This window comes from Pyrus communis, chromosome 12, assembly GCF_963583255.1.
Source record: "Pyrus communis chromosome 12, drPyrComm1.1, whole genome shotgun sequence".
NCBI lineage: Eukaryota > Viridiplantae > Streptophyta > Magnoliopsida > Rosales > Rosaceae > Pyrus > Pyrus communis.
In genome coordinates, this window is record NC_084814.1 from 14,074,834 (window position 1) to 14,090,230 (window position 15,397).

Here is a 15,397-nt window from a genome sequence, read left to right on the forward strand (position 1 = left end):
ACCTTGCAAGGTGGTCCTTGCTAATTCACACGGGATCCCACATGTCCCATGCTACTCAGGTCAGAGCGCAAGCTAGTGATGCTTTCAGCTACTGGACTCTCGCCACCTAGGGTGCGGCATTTCACCGCTTCGCCTAGCAGCACGACGCTTATATTGCTCTCCCACAGCCCCATTTTTACGGTTTAGGCTACTTCCGTAATTAAGATTTGTATGATTATCATTTCAACAAATTTTTCTATTAATTTAGTGTTAGTAATAATTTTGATACTCGTAATTTAGTTTCTACCACTCTTTACTCTGAATGAACGAATATAATAAAGACTCATCTGGGGCGTCAATGAGAATGCCAAAACCGTTACTTTTTATTTATGTCATCGAGCTAATTCTAATTAATTAGAATTGTTGTTAAGGATCGTGTTAAACTTAAATATTTTCTTTGGCTTCTTCCAAATAGAATTATGAATAATGCTACATTTATCACATTTTTCATACCACATTCATATCACTTTTCTAATACAGGTAGAACCCACAAACACATATGAGTCTCATCTCTATGATCAAATGATGATAGTGCAGGTTTCCTAACTTACAGTTCTTTTATAAGTTAACCCTAATAGAAAACAAAAAAAAATCTAACGTACATGCACTCCTTTTCCATCGAGATCATTACGTACATTTGCCACAGAAGGTTTTAGATTTTCAGATAATGGTACAGCTACGACATGCAGTACTTGATTGATATGGATATGGACTAGCTAGGTTTGTAGCCGTATAAGTTCTTCTTTGATGTTACAGGAAGAGCCCCAAAACATTGTTGAGGATGACAACCTTGAACCTGCCATTCACTGGTATTCGAACGAGGAAGAAGACAGACGATGAACAGTTAATTGACAACAACTTGAACAAATTGACACCGCAAAAGTTAGGTCTTGATATCGACTTTAGCGGTAAATCTGAGGAGGAGGACCGGAGGACGGGCCATCTCTACAGAAAATTGTTCTTCCAACTTTGTATTGATATAATAACCCTGGCGGTCGGTTGGTGCCATACAACGTCATGCAGAAGATCAAATCAACAACCATGTGGCTCAAATTTAGGTTTCCTTTCTGCATTTTGGAGGTTGTCAGCTCGCGTCAAATGTTTCATTCATGAATACCAACGATAAAATATCTACAGAGTAATTCATATAGAACGGAGCAATTCGTCCATAACAAAAGTCAAGCCATAAAAATACATCTAGCTGGTTACAAAAAGGAATTGAACTTAACAAACGAGAGTATCAGACTTACATCTATGTGTATGTGCGCTGGAGCGGGACACTAAAAGAAAATGGAGACAGTTAAAGTTAATTAATTACAACTATAGTAAGCATCAAAACTTTACCTAGGTGAGATTTTTTGTTCCACTAGATGATCGATAGGAGGTAAATTATGTTGATTTTAGCTATCTCTTCACCAGATGGTGCTAACCGACACATTTTGCGTGACGGGAAAACACGTTTCGAGCTCATCCTAGTAGCCTACAAGATTGACTTTAGCCTTTGGTTTCATATCAATATAGCATGGTCCACCATAGACAATGAAAGAGGAGACTCAGATCACATTGTAATTAGATACTAATCCAAGATAACTTATTTTAACCCTACGTTGTGGAATATGTACGTAAGATCACGCAGCAACTTGCAATATGCTGATTATGTGATCATGAAAACTATGAAAACTATGTTACATGATAAAACGACAGTATGGAAATATTATCGTACATGTTAGATTATCACTTTCAAGAATATAGGCCAACAATGTACGTCGAGTTTACCGCTTATAAAGTAAAGATGCTTTAAAAAAAAATGACCTTTCTTTTAATTAGATATAAACAGTCAATACAAGAATTGAACTGACTATTCTAACATAGTGACATCATGACATCGTATAAAGTGAAAAATGATGAAGTGTCAGATGACTCAACTAGTAATTATAAATATATACGAGCAATTTCACCTGTTGGAGGAGGATATGCTTGTACATTTGTTTAAATGTGAACTTTGTAAGTCTGTTCTTGAAAATAAAACTTATTTTTTACTCTGATAATTTAATTTCAAATATCAAGCAAAGCAAAGCATTACAACAAATATAATTAATTAAAATAAAAGGCGAATAAAGAAGATAGTTGGATATTTAAAGAAAAAAATTTAAACTATTTACCCTTTTTTTTTTTTCTTTTTTCTCATTGTTTACGCTCAAAATTTGCAGGTTAACAAATTAAAATATAAGACCCTTGGTGGGCTTCAGATATTGCTAAAATGAAATGGACACAAAGATTTAAGTGGTTCACCCTTTAAAGCAGGGGCTACGTCTACTGTGTTGCTTAGATTATATTGATTGCAAGGCTAAAAATAGCACTCGGGTAATATATGAACCCCTTATCATCAATCGTCTGACCCCTATACAGGAGGCTCTCGCCCCTTTATATAGGCCCTCAATGAACACCCCAACCTTGGACCTTCCCAACTTGGCATTTAATGCGCCACATATGTAGACTAGCATACTAACATCTTTTTGCCTATTAACCAAACATTCAGCGGTGAAGTGACAGGCGTTCAGTTGAGAATGCGTGCTTTTTCATAATGGTGTGAGCCAAACGTCCCGCTCCGAGCACCTTTACTTTCCATCTTTGATCTTTGTCATTGTCTGCGATTCACCACGTGGCCTAGTTGTCCCCTGGGAGACCTTCCCTAGAGACTTATGGCATAAAGCTGTCAACTTGCCCACATGCCCTTGGCGGTGAGAAAGTTCTTTACGTATCCTGGTCGAAGTGGGGTTATAAGCAGTCGACTTTAGTGCCCGAGATCATTCTTTTCTAAGCCCCTTAGGCCTTGGGCGTCTTGAACTTCTTTGGGTTTTCATGGTTTTCTTCCCAGCCTGCACCACTATATAGGCCTAAAAGTGCCATGCATTAACACCCACTTCTCTTTTTGTTTCTATATTTAATGATTAGATTAATCCTGATCATTTGATTTTTCTTGTTGACGCTCTAGAATGTGGCACATGGCACAATAATAACTTGTCCAATTTTTTTTAGTTGGAATTCCAACAGTCCAGACTATTAACGACTCTTATCGTGCCACGTCAGGCAGCCATTATGCTTTCTTTTAGAGTTGCAACAGTGGGGCCCACAACTTCAGAAGTCGTCGGCCCACTCGCCTAAGATGCAAGTGTATTACACGCACTAAACACAATAAAAAGGGAAACGTGGTTGACATCTCGCTGAAATCAACCTTGTCCTCTGGCGAAAGGCTGGGCTTTACTTGTTTGGGCTTTTGGGCAGGCATCACATGGTCCACCACTTGCCCTCTTTAATTTGGCCTGTTAGAGGTGATTTTTGGGGTCAAAATGCATCTTTCAAGCCCTTGCTCTTGCCATCCATCAATGGGTGAAGTGCTCGAATAATATGTTGATGGTAACATTTGAAGATGACTTAAAACTTAAACCAAAGAAAACATTTACGCTACCAGATGTGAAAGCTCCATGCATGCTCAAGCAAGAAAAACCCAATCCAATTGTTTTATTGAGCCACTTGTCCATTCTTATTACCAAATTTTCACATCAAAACAAGGTGCTTTCTAGCTTTTTGTTTTGTACTCATCACTCTTTGTATGCGTGACACTTCACTCCTTAAGTATGTGCTACTTACTTGTTGCTCAATGGAATTTGCAGACTAACAATGCAGAGAGAGAGAGAGAGAGAGAGCAAAAGAGCCATATCATATGTAACAATGGAAATTTCAATGATCCATTAATACAAAGTAGAACAAATGATCAACCAAACAGATAATATAACTTGACTTTACTTGACTGATTTAATAAAGAATTTCAACATTACATAAAAAATCAAAGAATAAACAGAAATTGAATTGACTCTGAATACTAACGACAACATGGACCGCGAAGAATTGAAATCGAATGTCAACCTACAACTGCTGTAATTCTTACAAAACAAATGATTCTGACACTATCCGACCGACAATTTATCTGCAACAAAAGAATGAATGAATTGAACGCTAATGACAGATTTCCCCTACCTACAAAGAATTATGTATCCCTATTTTCTCTATGCAACAATGGAATCAAAAGTGACTATTGTGTACGAAGAAGAAACTAAAATCCGCGGCTATTTAACTTGGTTCAGAAAATGATGACGAGCTGCCTGCTACATCAACTGTTGTCCATGCTGAGACTGTGTAAAGAGGCTGATCCATCCAACTTAGAGTAAGTGCCTCTGCTGCTCCGTCTTGCTCTTGCTTCTTCACGGCATAACTCTCACTGGCATACATCTTTAACAGAAACTGGCTCTGAAGCATTTCCCTCTCCGTTATCCCTGCGCATCGAAACCCTCCTTGCTCCATCCACTTTCTCCACTTCTCAAAGCTCTCGTGCCTCTCCAACCTATCGCTTCCTTCACAAGCAACAATGTTCCTAATCTCTCGCGCAAACATTTCCTCTACTTTGATCCTGGCCTGGCTCCCCAAGGGAAGGCTAGAACCAATCGAGTCAAATATGGCAGAGTAGTACTTCAATGAGTTGGAAACTCTTGTCTCCAGCCTAGCCTCATTGTGCTCAGCCTCTTGCTCTGCCATAAGAACTATTGTCGGGTTTGTACTTCGAACGAGTCCTAAGAAATCCCTCAGCGCTCCTCCTGTCATGTCATAAAGTGTTTTGTGCAGTTGGAAAACACAATTCACAGCCACACTCTCATGCTCCTTGACATGAAGCATCCAAACCCTCACATCCTCCAACCTGTCCACAACCGGGTGAAACTCGAAAGGCAGATTCAGTGCCCCAGCAAATCCAGCAAGCCTATCTCCCGTCTCGTTGAGCTCTTGCTTCGACTCCCCTATCCCCGTGATCCTAACATGGCTCGGAGGATTGGTCCTCAACGCCAAACTCTGGAACAAACTAGGCCACTGCAACCCTTGCTTGATGTCGAAATCTATGATGTGAACCCTGTCCTTCCCTTCAAAAGCTCTCAGTAGTATCTCATTCGAAGTGAAATGAACAAACTTTGGAATTGCGCTAACCTGGTTTAGAAGCCTTACCGCAATCCCAGAGTCCTCATCCCTTCGATCAAACTCTCGAGGAGCGTTGATCTGAAACACATGAGGCCAAAGCCTAGTGACTCTCAGAGATAATGCCTCAGTGTAATAAGCAGAAAGCCGACTTATAGCACTTCCTTTCGGTGAAGCAAGCTCCCCCAACTTAGCTATAAAATGGTTGATCGCTGCAATGTTCTTCAACCCAATTGCCTCCACACAAGCTGTAAGCAAGCTAACAAGCTCAAACCCTATATGCTCTGCTTCACTCTCATCATCATCATCCTCCTCCTCCTCTGCCACAACCCCTGCTCCTCCATATGGGACATAAGGATTCCTAGTCCCGTTGCCCGCTTCGTGTTCCGAGGCACTCTCATTTACCCTCAATGCCAAGCTCTGGCTCTCTGATGAAGTACTCGACGCCGCTGACGCTTCCCTCACCAGTCCACGGCTATCCTCCCCACCTCCATCCTTCTTACCTAAGTCAGTGATCTCAGTCACAATTGAGTCCAACCAAGGACTGTTTGACAATGGCAGAGGCTGCGAAATCGCCTCCCCCGGAACATAACAAACCCTCTCGTCATCCCCTGAACATGTCAGAGAAAACGGAAGCTGAGTCGTCCGCGGAGGAAGTTGGAAACCAGGCTGAAACCAAAAATTCCCACCACCCAATTGGCCTAAACCCAAACCACCGCCATTATCCCCACAACCCCTTTTCCTCTTTGCCCTATTTCTGCAAGACTCATCATCATCCACCGGCTCCGCGAACCTCTTCCCTATCTTCTTCTCCCTCCAAAACTGATTACGATTCTCCTTCCCAGCCTCCACGAACGCCGCCGTTGCCGACACAGGACCGGTTGTAGCCAGAGGAGGCAGCCGGATGCTCTGCTTCAGGGAACAACTCCCCGCCTTCGAATCGATCGATTTCTCAACCGAAAGCCCCACAGGCCTAATGGGTTGCGACCTTGAGGTGTCCTTGCGGGGAAAACTGCATGGTAAGTCCAATCTCTGCGTGCTCATTGATGGTAGCTGGAAACTGCAAACTTGTAACTGGGCTGCTGCTTCACTCCTCAGTCTATGCCTTGGTGACAACAATGTGGAACTAGAGCAACCAGCCAACATATTCTATGATCTTCCTAATTTTGTTTTTTTCAATATCTTTTTTGTAAATCTTTGGTTAACTTCTGTGCAGCTAAAGATCCAGCCACCCAATGTTTTTTGTTTCAATTTCTTTCTTGATCTCCCTAGCTATCTCTTCTTCTTTTCAGGTTTTCGAAAAATGTATGAACGTTTGAATGAATGTGTGAGATTAAAAGAGAAAATCTAGAGGGATAGACTATGTGAGTGAGTGAGTGAGTGAAAAAATCAACAAATAGGAATCCGATGAGTGAGTAAATCAATCAAATGGTGTTTGTGTACAAGTGTTGTTTTTCCTATATGTATTTTGTTTATGCAACAAAGAACAGATTATGCTAAAAAAAATTCCCAAACCCAAATAAAAGAATCAAAGAATTTTAATAAATTCCTACAAGAAGAACAAGATCATCGGATTCCGAAACGTTCAGAGGAAGCTCATTGGGAAGAAGAAAAGGTGTGATTTTGCATCACCATGGAGAAAAAAACAGAGTGGCGGATGATCAAACTCTGAGAAACTTTCAGGCCCCGACCAGCATTCGAATCCTCCATGGAGATCACCACCATGGCTGAAACAGAAGCAGAAGTAGAAGCAGAACCCAGAAACCCTTTAAGCTTGCATGCATGAAAAAGATGAAGATCCAAGCAACTCTCTCTCTCTCTCTCTCTCTCTCTCTCTCTCTCTCTCTCTCTCTCTACCCAAAAGAACCAAAAACCATAGAACCCTTGTGTTCTAATATACTAATAGGGCTTTTGATTCTCTCTCTCTCTCTCTCTCTCTCTCTCTCTCTATAGACAATCTCCACGACTGTCTCGATCATGGAATTTTTCATTCAATTTTGTAAATTGTGTGAAAAAACGGAGGGCAGGGAGGAGTGAAAACGGTGTTGGGAAAAGACTGAGGGGGGAGTTGGGATTTGTGGGCCGTGGATTGAGATCCGACGGCAGAGAGTGATGGGGTATATGACCGTTGGGGGTTGTCGGTGAAATATAACCGTTGGGGGGAGGGGGTTTGGTGTACGGAAATAGGGTTTAGTCTTTTTTTTTTTTTTTTTTTTGTTTTTGGTAGGGGATGCGTGGAGTCTGCTAATATACACGTGGGGCGCACGTGCCTGTGCTTGCCTGCACTGTACTCGACCGTTCGGGTAGAGTCATCATTGGGGCTTTCTGGATTTTGTTTAATTTCCACTTAACTTAATTACGTATGCTTTAACTTCCTTAACTTCTTTCATGGGCCCTCTGACCAGGCAGATTTTTGACACGTGGTGATCAAGCTTCTGCCATGTGTACCTTCCACTTTGTACTTTTTTTGCTTTCGTTTTTGAAACACATGGCAGAATATCGACAGACGGGAGTTCGAACTCGAGGTTTCTTCCAACATAAGAAGTGTTATCGGCAGTTGCTCATTCATGTACTATTGATTTCTACTCATAAATGTGAGTGACTTAAACCCACAATGGGCTCACATGCATCAAAGACCAGCTTCTCTTTCTAGATCAAATTCACTTCCAACATGTGGCACACTTGATCCTACGTCATTTGATGTATCATCGAGGAATAAAAACCCCTCAGTCATGTGCCCACATACAATTGATTTTAACTTTCTCTTTTGAATGTCTAGTTTATACTTAATTATGTAGTTAACTTCATGTGTTGTCTCACTTACAAACAGCGTATTGGGTGAGTGCATTATTAAGTTATGCATAACCAAAAAAAAATTAAGATTGTCCAGCATATGTACATCTAGCATAAGAATGCTGAATTTGAAGGTAATTTATTATTCATCGTTACAACCTTGTTTTATAAAAATCTGTGAATTAAGATGAGTAGGGAGGATGGAGGAGGCTTGGTGTGAAGAGATCTAAAGGTTTGAAGCGTTTTTACGGAGAAAAATAAGGAGATCATAAGATTAGATAATGACACATGACACTATATGAATGGTCGATAATCTTACTAAAAATCGGATAGGGTATTACGAATGGAAAATGACACATGACACTACATGAATGGTCGAAAATCTTAGCAAAAATCTACGACGATAATGACATATGAAGGATAAGACAAAAAAACCATTAAAAATTAAAATATATATATTTGTGAATAATAATCGTTATTGCCCTTACCCTTCCTCCTTCCAAACTGGTGGATTTGTACAAATGCAATTATTGTTTAAAATGAAAAAGAAAAAGGGCAATTTTATTGCTCCGCCATTGTCTTCTACCAACTTATAAAGATGCTCTTACATAAAAGGTGTAATGTTCCAAAACCTAATATGGTGGGATGGGGAGAGAGAAGGTACAAGCCTAGGAGGGGCAGTTTGGTTTGGCTTTTACCATGCCACATGATTGATATTGAAAAAATAATATCCCCAAATGCTACAAATTGGATGAAATTAACCGAATACGTCATGATTTCTGCTAACTCTCTTGATCTGAAACGAAAAAAGTGAAACTGCAAAAAGACTGTTAAAGTAGTAGAGATGCTGTAAAATGTATATCATTGATAACACCAAAAACGAATCACCAAAACGAAGTTGCCGCGAAGGAGGGATGATGAAATGGAAACAAATGATAATATTCCTCCACACCCAAAAGTACTGTCTCTTAGCACCATTACTTTACCGTTTACCCCTTTCACTTTCCACTTTCTGCTTTTTAGAGTATTCGGATGCAGAGTTAAAAATAAAAACAAACCAAATAAAAGAGCAATTCTTCAAATTCCACGCCCATGTTTCACACGGTATGTTCTGAGTTCGATTATTGGTGCTGGTGAATCACACAATAGTAGCTAGAATGAGGCTAAAATGCATCTGTGAATCTTCTCGGCTCTTAGAAGGGTGGACTGCCGTGGCGAAACCATCAGCTAGTCCCCTTTTAAGAGGAACAAAAAAAGGAACCAAGGGGAGAAACTTCAATGACACAAGTGTAACGCCCCTATGGCGTCTCATATTGTGAAAGTTGCTCTCCTCACGAAGCCTTAACAGTTCAATAGGTCGGCCTCTACACCCAAAGGTTCCATCCGGATCTTGCATATAAGCATTCATTCTCCTTGTCAAATTATGATTTTACATGTGCATAAAAACTCTTCTTTTCAAAATTTTCAAAAAAAAAAATTCTATAGGGCTCCGGGGTAGCAGAAAAGATTTTAAAATGATTTTTATGATTCTCCAAAGTATCCGATACTCCAAACATTTTAACTGTTTGATCTTTGATCCTAACACACAAAAGACTAAGACTCAATGGTTAAAAAACTTGGGATACTCAGACGCAACATAAATTTTTGGTATATTTTGATTAGTTATTGACATCTTTGATTTGCAAGTACCGAAAATGTACGTTCTACGTTTACGGAGCCAACTAGTGTTTGATCCGACCTAATGCCGATGTTGAGTGATGGGTGGTCGGAAATCGTGTCCATAAGCAGTAGCCGTTTCACATCTTATGATCAATTCTCCCACATCTTAAAGCCACAAGATGAACAAACACAAGGAAAAATCATGCAAAATAGCGGTAGTAATAAGAAAACGACATCAGAACACATGTTTGAAAATTCCGAACGCACAGGATTGAAGTTCAATCCAATGTAGTACCACAGATATAGAAAATCGTTAACTATAGTGGTACTGATGGAAACATAAAATGACCTTAATTATTCTGCATTTAAATTTGATTCTGCCCATGTCCTCAAATCCATGTATGAAGCATTTCATCCAAACATCCCCCAAAAACCAATTGAAAACCAGGATTTCATTCAACAATATATGCGTACAAAGTAAAACTGTGTTCTACCTTTCTACATTTTAGAGCCAGCTGCTATATCGACTCCAAAAACAAAGCCTCTTGTTTGCTGGTAAGTCCAAGTTCATTCAGCGTCAATGCACTTTCTCCTTCGCTAAAAGCACGCCTGGGGAATGGCCTCACCTGTTTACAATTAACACCTCAAGATGTTTAGGATTCATAGCATTCGTACGCAGTTTTGTTCTATTTTCTCCATGAAAACAATTAAATCAGTATAACAATTTGCAAAGATTGACAACATGGAATCACTGAAAGTTAAATGGGTATTGAATAAATTGTAAACTTTACTCACCACTCTGTAAGAGCCGGGTTTGACCCTTCTGCCAATGTCAATAAAGTCGAAAAAAGACTGCAAACAGTCACTCTTGTTTAGCAAGGAGGATGGGCAAAGAGTTAACTCAGTTAAAGACATGTACATTCACAACAATTACCTGCAGCTTGTCTGTCCTGAGAAATCGACGGCCGTGGCGGCTGCCATCTGGCATTCGCACCAGAAGGGTTACAGCATTCTCATCATCTGATGCTGGTTCTTGAGGGAGAGTAGCTTCTTTTGCTGCTAATTGCCTCTCCAATTCCTGCAAGGAAGGCTCATAGAGAATGAAGATATTAGCAACTCTGAAAGTAGAACTCACTAAAAAATGAGTTGTACAATTATGTCTCAGTGTCAGTATACACAAACATACGCAGTGAATGCAAATTTTTCAAATGAAAGTACTAATTGCCCACCACATTTGGGAATTGTAACACCATCTGAGCAGAAAGTGTCAATCATACCAAAAATAACTCCGACACTAAATCCCCGGATGAAAACCAGAATTTCCAAAATGCTTAAATTCATAGCCTTCTTTTACATAAAAGTAAACTAATTATTGTCCATTAAGTTCTTGATTCAGTCTCCATAATAAACTTTAGTTCCTAACTCCGGCTGGCTTAAAAATACAGAATACTATATAATTCATTGGAGTAGAAACTACCAAGTCATTTTCCATCTCAAATGTCAAAAAGTTCGTAATTTTATTGGCAAAACGACACCTACAACTATTTATAGAGAAGTGGCTCCATTCATTCCCATCCTAAATTTAAAAAAACTCATTCATTTTAAAATTCCCACTTCTTATCTTTTTCAATTTAAAAAATGAAGAATGAAAATAACAAAAAGGGCAGTGAACTTTTCAAATTTTGAGAAAAATTGAAAATAAAAGAAAAATAGGATGGGAAAAAATGTTCAAGTGAAAGGGTGGGATGCGCATATGGAGTAGAGCCACTTTTTAGAAAACTCACTAAATAAATTAATAGAGAAAAAAGTCCTCTTTAAAAGGAAAAAAGCCAATGAACGATCTTTGCAAGAGTGGTATATGAGGAGAAAAGGACAGAGAGTAACATAACCAACATCAAATAATCTAAAAGTAATAAAGCATGTGTGCATATGTAGATAAAGTACCTTCTCCTCCTCGATTTTCCTCCTCGATTCTTCCTCTTTTAGTCTGTCTTCTTCACGACGAGCTTCAGCTTCCTCAATAGCCTTCAATTCTTTTTCTCTGTCAGCTTGAAGTGATGCAAGATATTCATCGTCCTGCATGTATCAAGTTAGTACAACCAATCAAACCACTTTTGGTGGCCAACTTTCAGACGTTATTTCCAGTATTTAAACCTGTTGTTCACGTATCAACCGCTGCGCTGTAAGAGAGGGTGAAGGAGGATGAGGTGATGGCCAGACATACGAACTGTCAGGCCGCATAGCATAGGGAAGGCGATATCCGGTCCCTTCAGGAATTCCACCAAACATTGCAGCCTCAAGCATCACTGCTTCGTCATGCTCCTCTGAAGAAATGCCTCCCCACTTCAATTATAAAAACAAGGTCCAGTTTTACTTGGTGTAAACATTTATCAACGTGATCAATTAACAACAATTTCAAACACTCATCAGAAATTATAATATCATAAAGAAGAAGATACCTCAGAAGGGAAGACGCTCTCACTGTGCCTAGGATGACTACCCATATCCTGCTCTCCAGGACTTGAAGGTGAGTTATCCTCATCAGCTCCAACTTCTTTTGCAGTCGCCACATCGCCAGAAGACATGCGCATGGACCTATGTCTGACAAGAGGCTGCTCCTCCACATCTTCAGTTTCTTCTTGGATGGATGAGCTTCCTGCCTCCAACCTAATACACTTAAACCACCCTCATCATATATAATGTTATAACACTTCAATAGCAAATAGAAACACAAGAAATATACCTTCCATTGAATGCTGCTAACTTTCCCAGCTCCACCTCAGCTTCCTTAGAAGGTACTGTTTCTGATGGGCCAACATTTTCCTCCTGGCCACGCAATGTTTTCTCTTGCTCTGCTTTCTGGACTCAGTTCATGTTAAAAAACATAATATGGATACCAATAAGGAAAATAAAACAAAAAAGGAAAGCAAACCTTCAGTGACAATGAAACTGCATGTGCAAGTTCAGGATCCTCTAGCTGAGGCGGCCTTTGCTGAGGCCCATTATCATCAAACTGGGGCATCAAGAAGAGAAGCAATACAAAGACAATCACTTAGTATATAAACCATGAACACAAGGTCCAACCCAACAGCTGTAGGCTATGGCACATACACTTGAAGCACCAAACTGTTGATTTGGTTGGTTTTCTTCAACTTCGCGTTTTGAAGCCTCAATTGCAGCTTGAATCATTTCTTCTTCAATATCATTGCTATAATCCTGCGAATCATCAAATCGAGGAGCACTAAGTCCAAAATTTGGGTGATGAGATCCATCACCTGAAGACATATCTTGCGGTCCACTCCTTTGACCAGCCTGAACAGTTGGGGCAGCTGGAATATCATCATCATCTTCCTCATCGATTATAACAGTCTCAGGGATACCTGGGCCATATCCCTGCTCTGTTCCAGTGACATCATCAATGATAGGATCATGGCCAGAATGGCCAGATGGCTGATCGCCATCTTTGACTTCAATGGGGATCTCCCTCACCTCTCTTGGATGAGTAACAAATGGAGTACGGTTTGTAAAATCTGTACTACTATCAAATATGGTTCTACCAAAGTGTGGATTAAGACTAGAAAATGGATTTATATCACCGGTTGCAGATAGAAGTGATAGAGGATCTCTCCGAGGTCCAACTGGAACTGGATCATCGATATCCATAAAATCATCTTGAGCTGAAACAGGTGTATCATGCACACTGGATGTGAAAAGGCATAAATGTTAGAGCTGGAGGCAACGTCCAATAGTTGATGATATGTCATACTAAATATTTAATAATGAGCAACAGAAAATGAAAGCATACTTCACCGATGTGCTTCTATCTCCTTCAGTAAAGTACGCATTCGCAGCTGCATTGAGATCGCCACCATGCTCCTAATTGCACGCAAATACAACAGAAGATCTATAAGAAATAATAAATAGACCAACATGCTAAAGAATTTATTTATTTTATTCATTTTCGACTTAGTTGTCTAATAAGTCAAACAGGAAAGAGCTTCCTCAAAAATCCAAGAGACTAAAACATAAACCTACTCAAATATAAGTTAAATAGTTTGCTTGTAATAGTAATTGGGAAAGAAACAACCATAGTTCATATGAAGGTTGTATAACTTGTATTAGATGGAGCTGAAGTAAGTTGTCTTTCTAACTACAAAGCATTGAGGCATCCAACTCCAAGAAAAAAACAGTTGCAGCATAGATACAACCAGATACATTCAGCATCTATAGTCACGGTACCAACTTATCAATGGCTGTAATCAGATACAGTTGAACCGACTATTCAACACCCAAAAAGTTGTGCAGGTACCAGTACATTCACAAACCCTCTAACTTCAAATAATCCAACGTCTAACCAACCGTTCACCACCTCTAATACCCATATTTCTAGCATTTAACTGATCAAAGAGAAAACTAAAAGCATAATCCTCTAACCGTACAATGGTAATCTCACTATGCTAAAACAACCATCTATCCTCTACCCGCTGTCCATTCACAACCCTAAAAAACAATCTTCAATTTCTTTCGTGATCAATCGAGCAGCGCAAGTAACTCCGTTTCTACTTCAGATTTCCATAATCAAGAGCCCACCATTTAACTATAATTTTTCAATAACTTTAGCAAAGAGTAGTTAGCTGATGAATAATACAATCAAATAACAATCCAATTAATACACACTTTATCTCAACGAACTATAGTCCACATCCAAATTTCAAATATTCTAAATAAGCATCAATCCAAATGCTCTCCAACTCAAAATTCCCAATTAAAATTCACAACCCAATGCAACAAAAACCCTAATAGCAACATTACCCTAGAAAACGAGAACTAATTCCGCGATTCGGATTTAAAGCTCAGAATTGAATTGGGAGTTGAAGAGTTACCTCGAGCTTTTGCACGGCGATGGTTTCGGAAGCGCCCGTGATGTTGATAAAGGTCTCGATTGCTTCCTGATTAGGCCTCGCCATGGAAGAACTTCAAGCAATTTTTGGAGCTCCGATTCCCAGTGTTTGCTGGTTTTTATGATTTCTGAATTTTGTTCCGGAGAGTTGGTAGTAAAATTAGTAAGAGATATTTATGTGTGGAAAATATGGGCTGTGTTCTCTCTGTGTTTATGTGTATACATATACATATGTAGAGGGGGAACTAAGGCCGTGTTTGGAATACAGTTTGTTTGGGATTAAAAATAAATAAATACATAAATAAATAATCTTGAATTAACGATATTATCTACGCTAGGGGAATGAGGGTGAGGTTAGCCTCACAATGGGCTAACAATAATATGATTCAAATTCGCCTTTGACGAGAATCACACCTAATACCTCTTACTTATAATTGAAGAGGAATAATACTAAATCGTAGTACATTGTCAAAAACTTTAGTATTAAGATTCAGTAATATTTCGCTTTACTTGTAAATTAAAGATACTAAGTTCGATTCGTGTGAGCAACAATGGTTACGAAAAAATTATAAATAATGGGGGTTAAATTAATTGAATTCTTGTTGAGACTTCGGGTTCCATTTCGGTTGTAGGTGTAACCAAACCACCATTAAGAATATGGAAGAAAGTAATAATAGAAGTCGACTATAAAAGTTGATTTAAGTAGTATGATTCGTCTTAATTATTCTAACTCGTTCAATGTGTATCTTAGTCTGATTTCTTGCATATGTCGTTGTATTTAAACTAAAAAAAAAAAAATAGCCAAATAAAAAAGTTTAAATGGTGAAAGTGCTTTTCGGCCGTTCTTCTCTAGTCTCCCACGTCTCCGTCTTGAAGGGCAAAAAGCATCGGAGACACATCGCACAAGTGCACCCGGATAACTTGTTGACACTTGACACATTGCACAAGCACACCCAGATAACTTCTTGTCTAAGCAGGCTATAA

At 39.4% G+C, this 15,397-nt stretch overlaps 2 protein-coding genes across 2 annotated transcripts; both read right to left on the reverse strand.

Annotated features, from left to right (window-relative positions):
• Nucleotides 1–3,793: 3,793 nt before the first annotated feature.
• LOC137711550 (scarecrow-like protein 28) lies at nucleotides 3,794–6,867 on the reverse strand. Its single transcript, XM_068450800.1, has one exon. It carries the CDS (start codon nucleotides 6,205–6,207, stop codon nucleotides 4,171–4,173), a length of 2,037 nt encoding a protein of 678 aa, XP_068306901.1. The 5' UTR covers nucleotides 6,208–6,867; the 3' UTR covers nucleotides 3,794–4,170.
• A 2,966-nt stretch (nucleotides 6,868–9,833) lies between these two features.
• LOC137710821 (plant UBX domain-containing protein 8-like) lies at nucleotides 9,834–14,592 on the reverse strand. The gene is made up of 11 exons (XM_068449957.1): nucleotides 14,397–14,592; nucleotides 13,319–13,389; nucleotides 12,625–13,213; nucleotides 12,446–12,526; nucleotides 12,257–12,372; nucleotides 11,973–12,180; nucleotides 11,668–11,856; nucleotides 11,458–11,589; nucleotides 10,448–10,591; nucleotides 10,309–10,365; nucleotides 9,834–10,139 (listed from the first exon to the last, which is right to left on the reverse strand). Exons 1-11 carry the CDS (start codon nucleotides 14,478–14,480, stop codon nucleotides 10,032–10,034), a joined length of 1,779 nt encoding a protein of 592 aa, XP_068306058.1. The 5' UTR covers nucleotides 14,481–14,592; the 3' UTR covers nucleotides 9,834–10,031.
• Nucleotides 14,593–15,397: the final 805 nt, after the last annotated feature.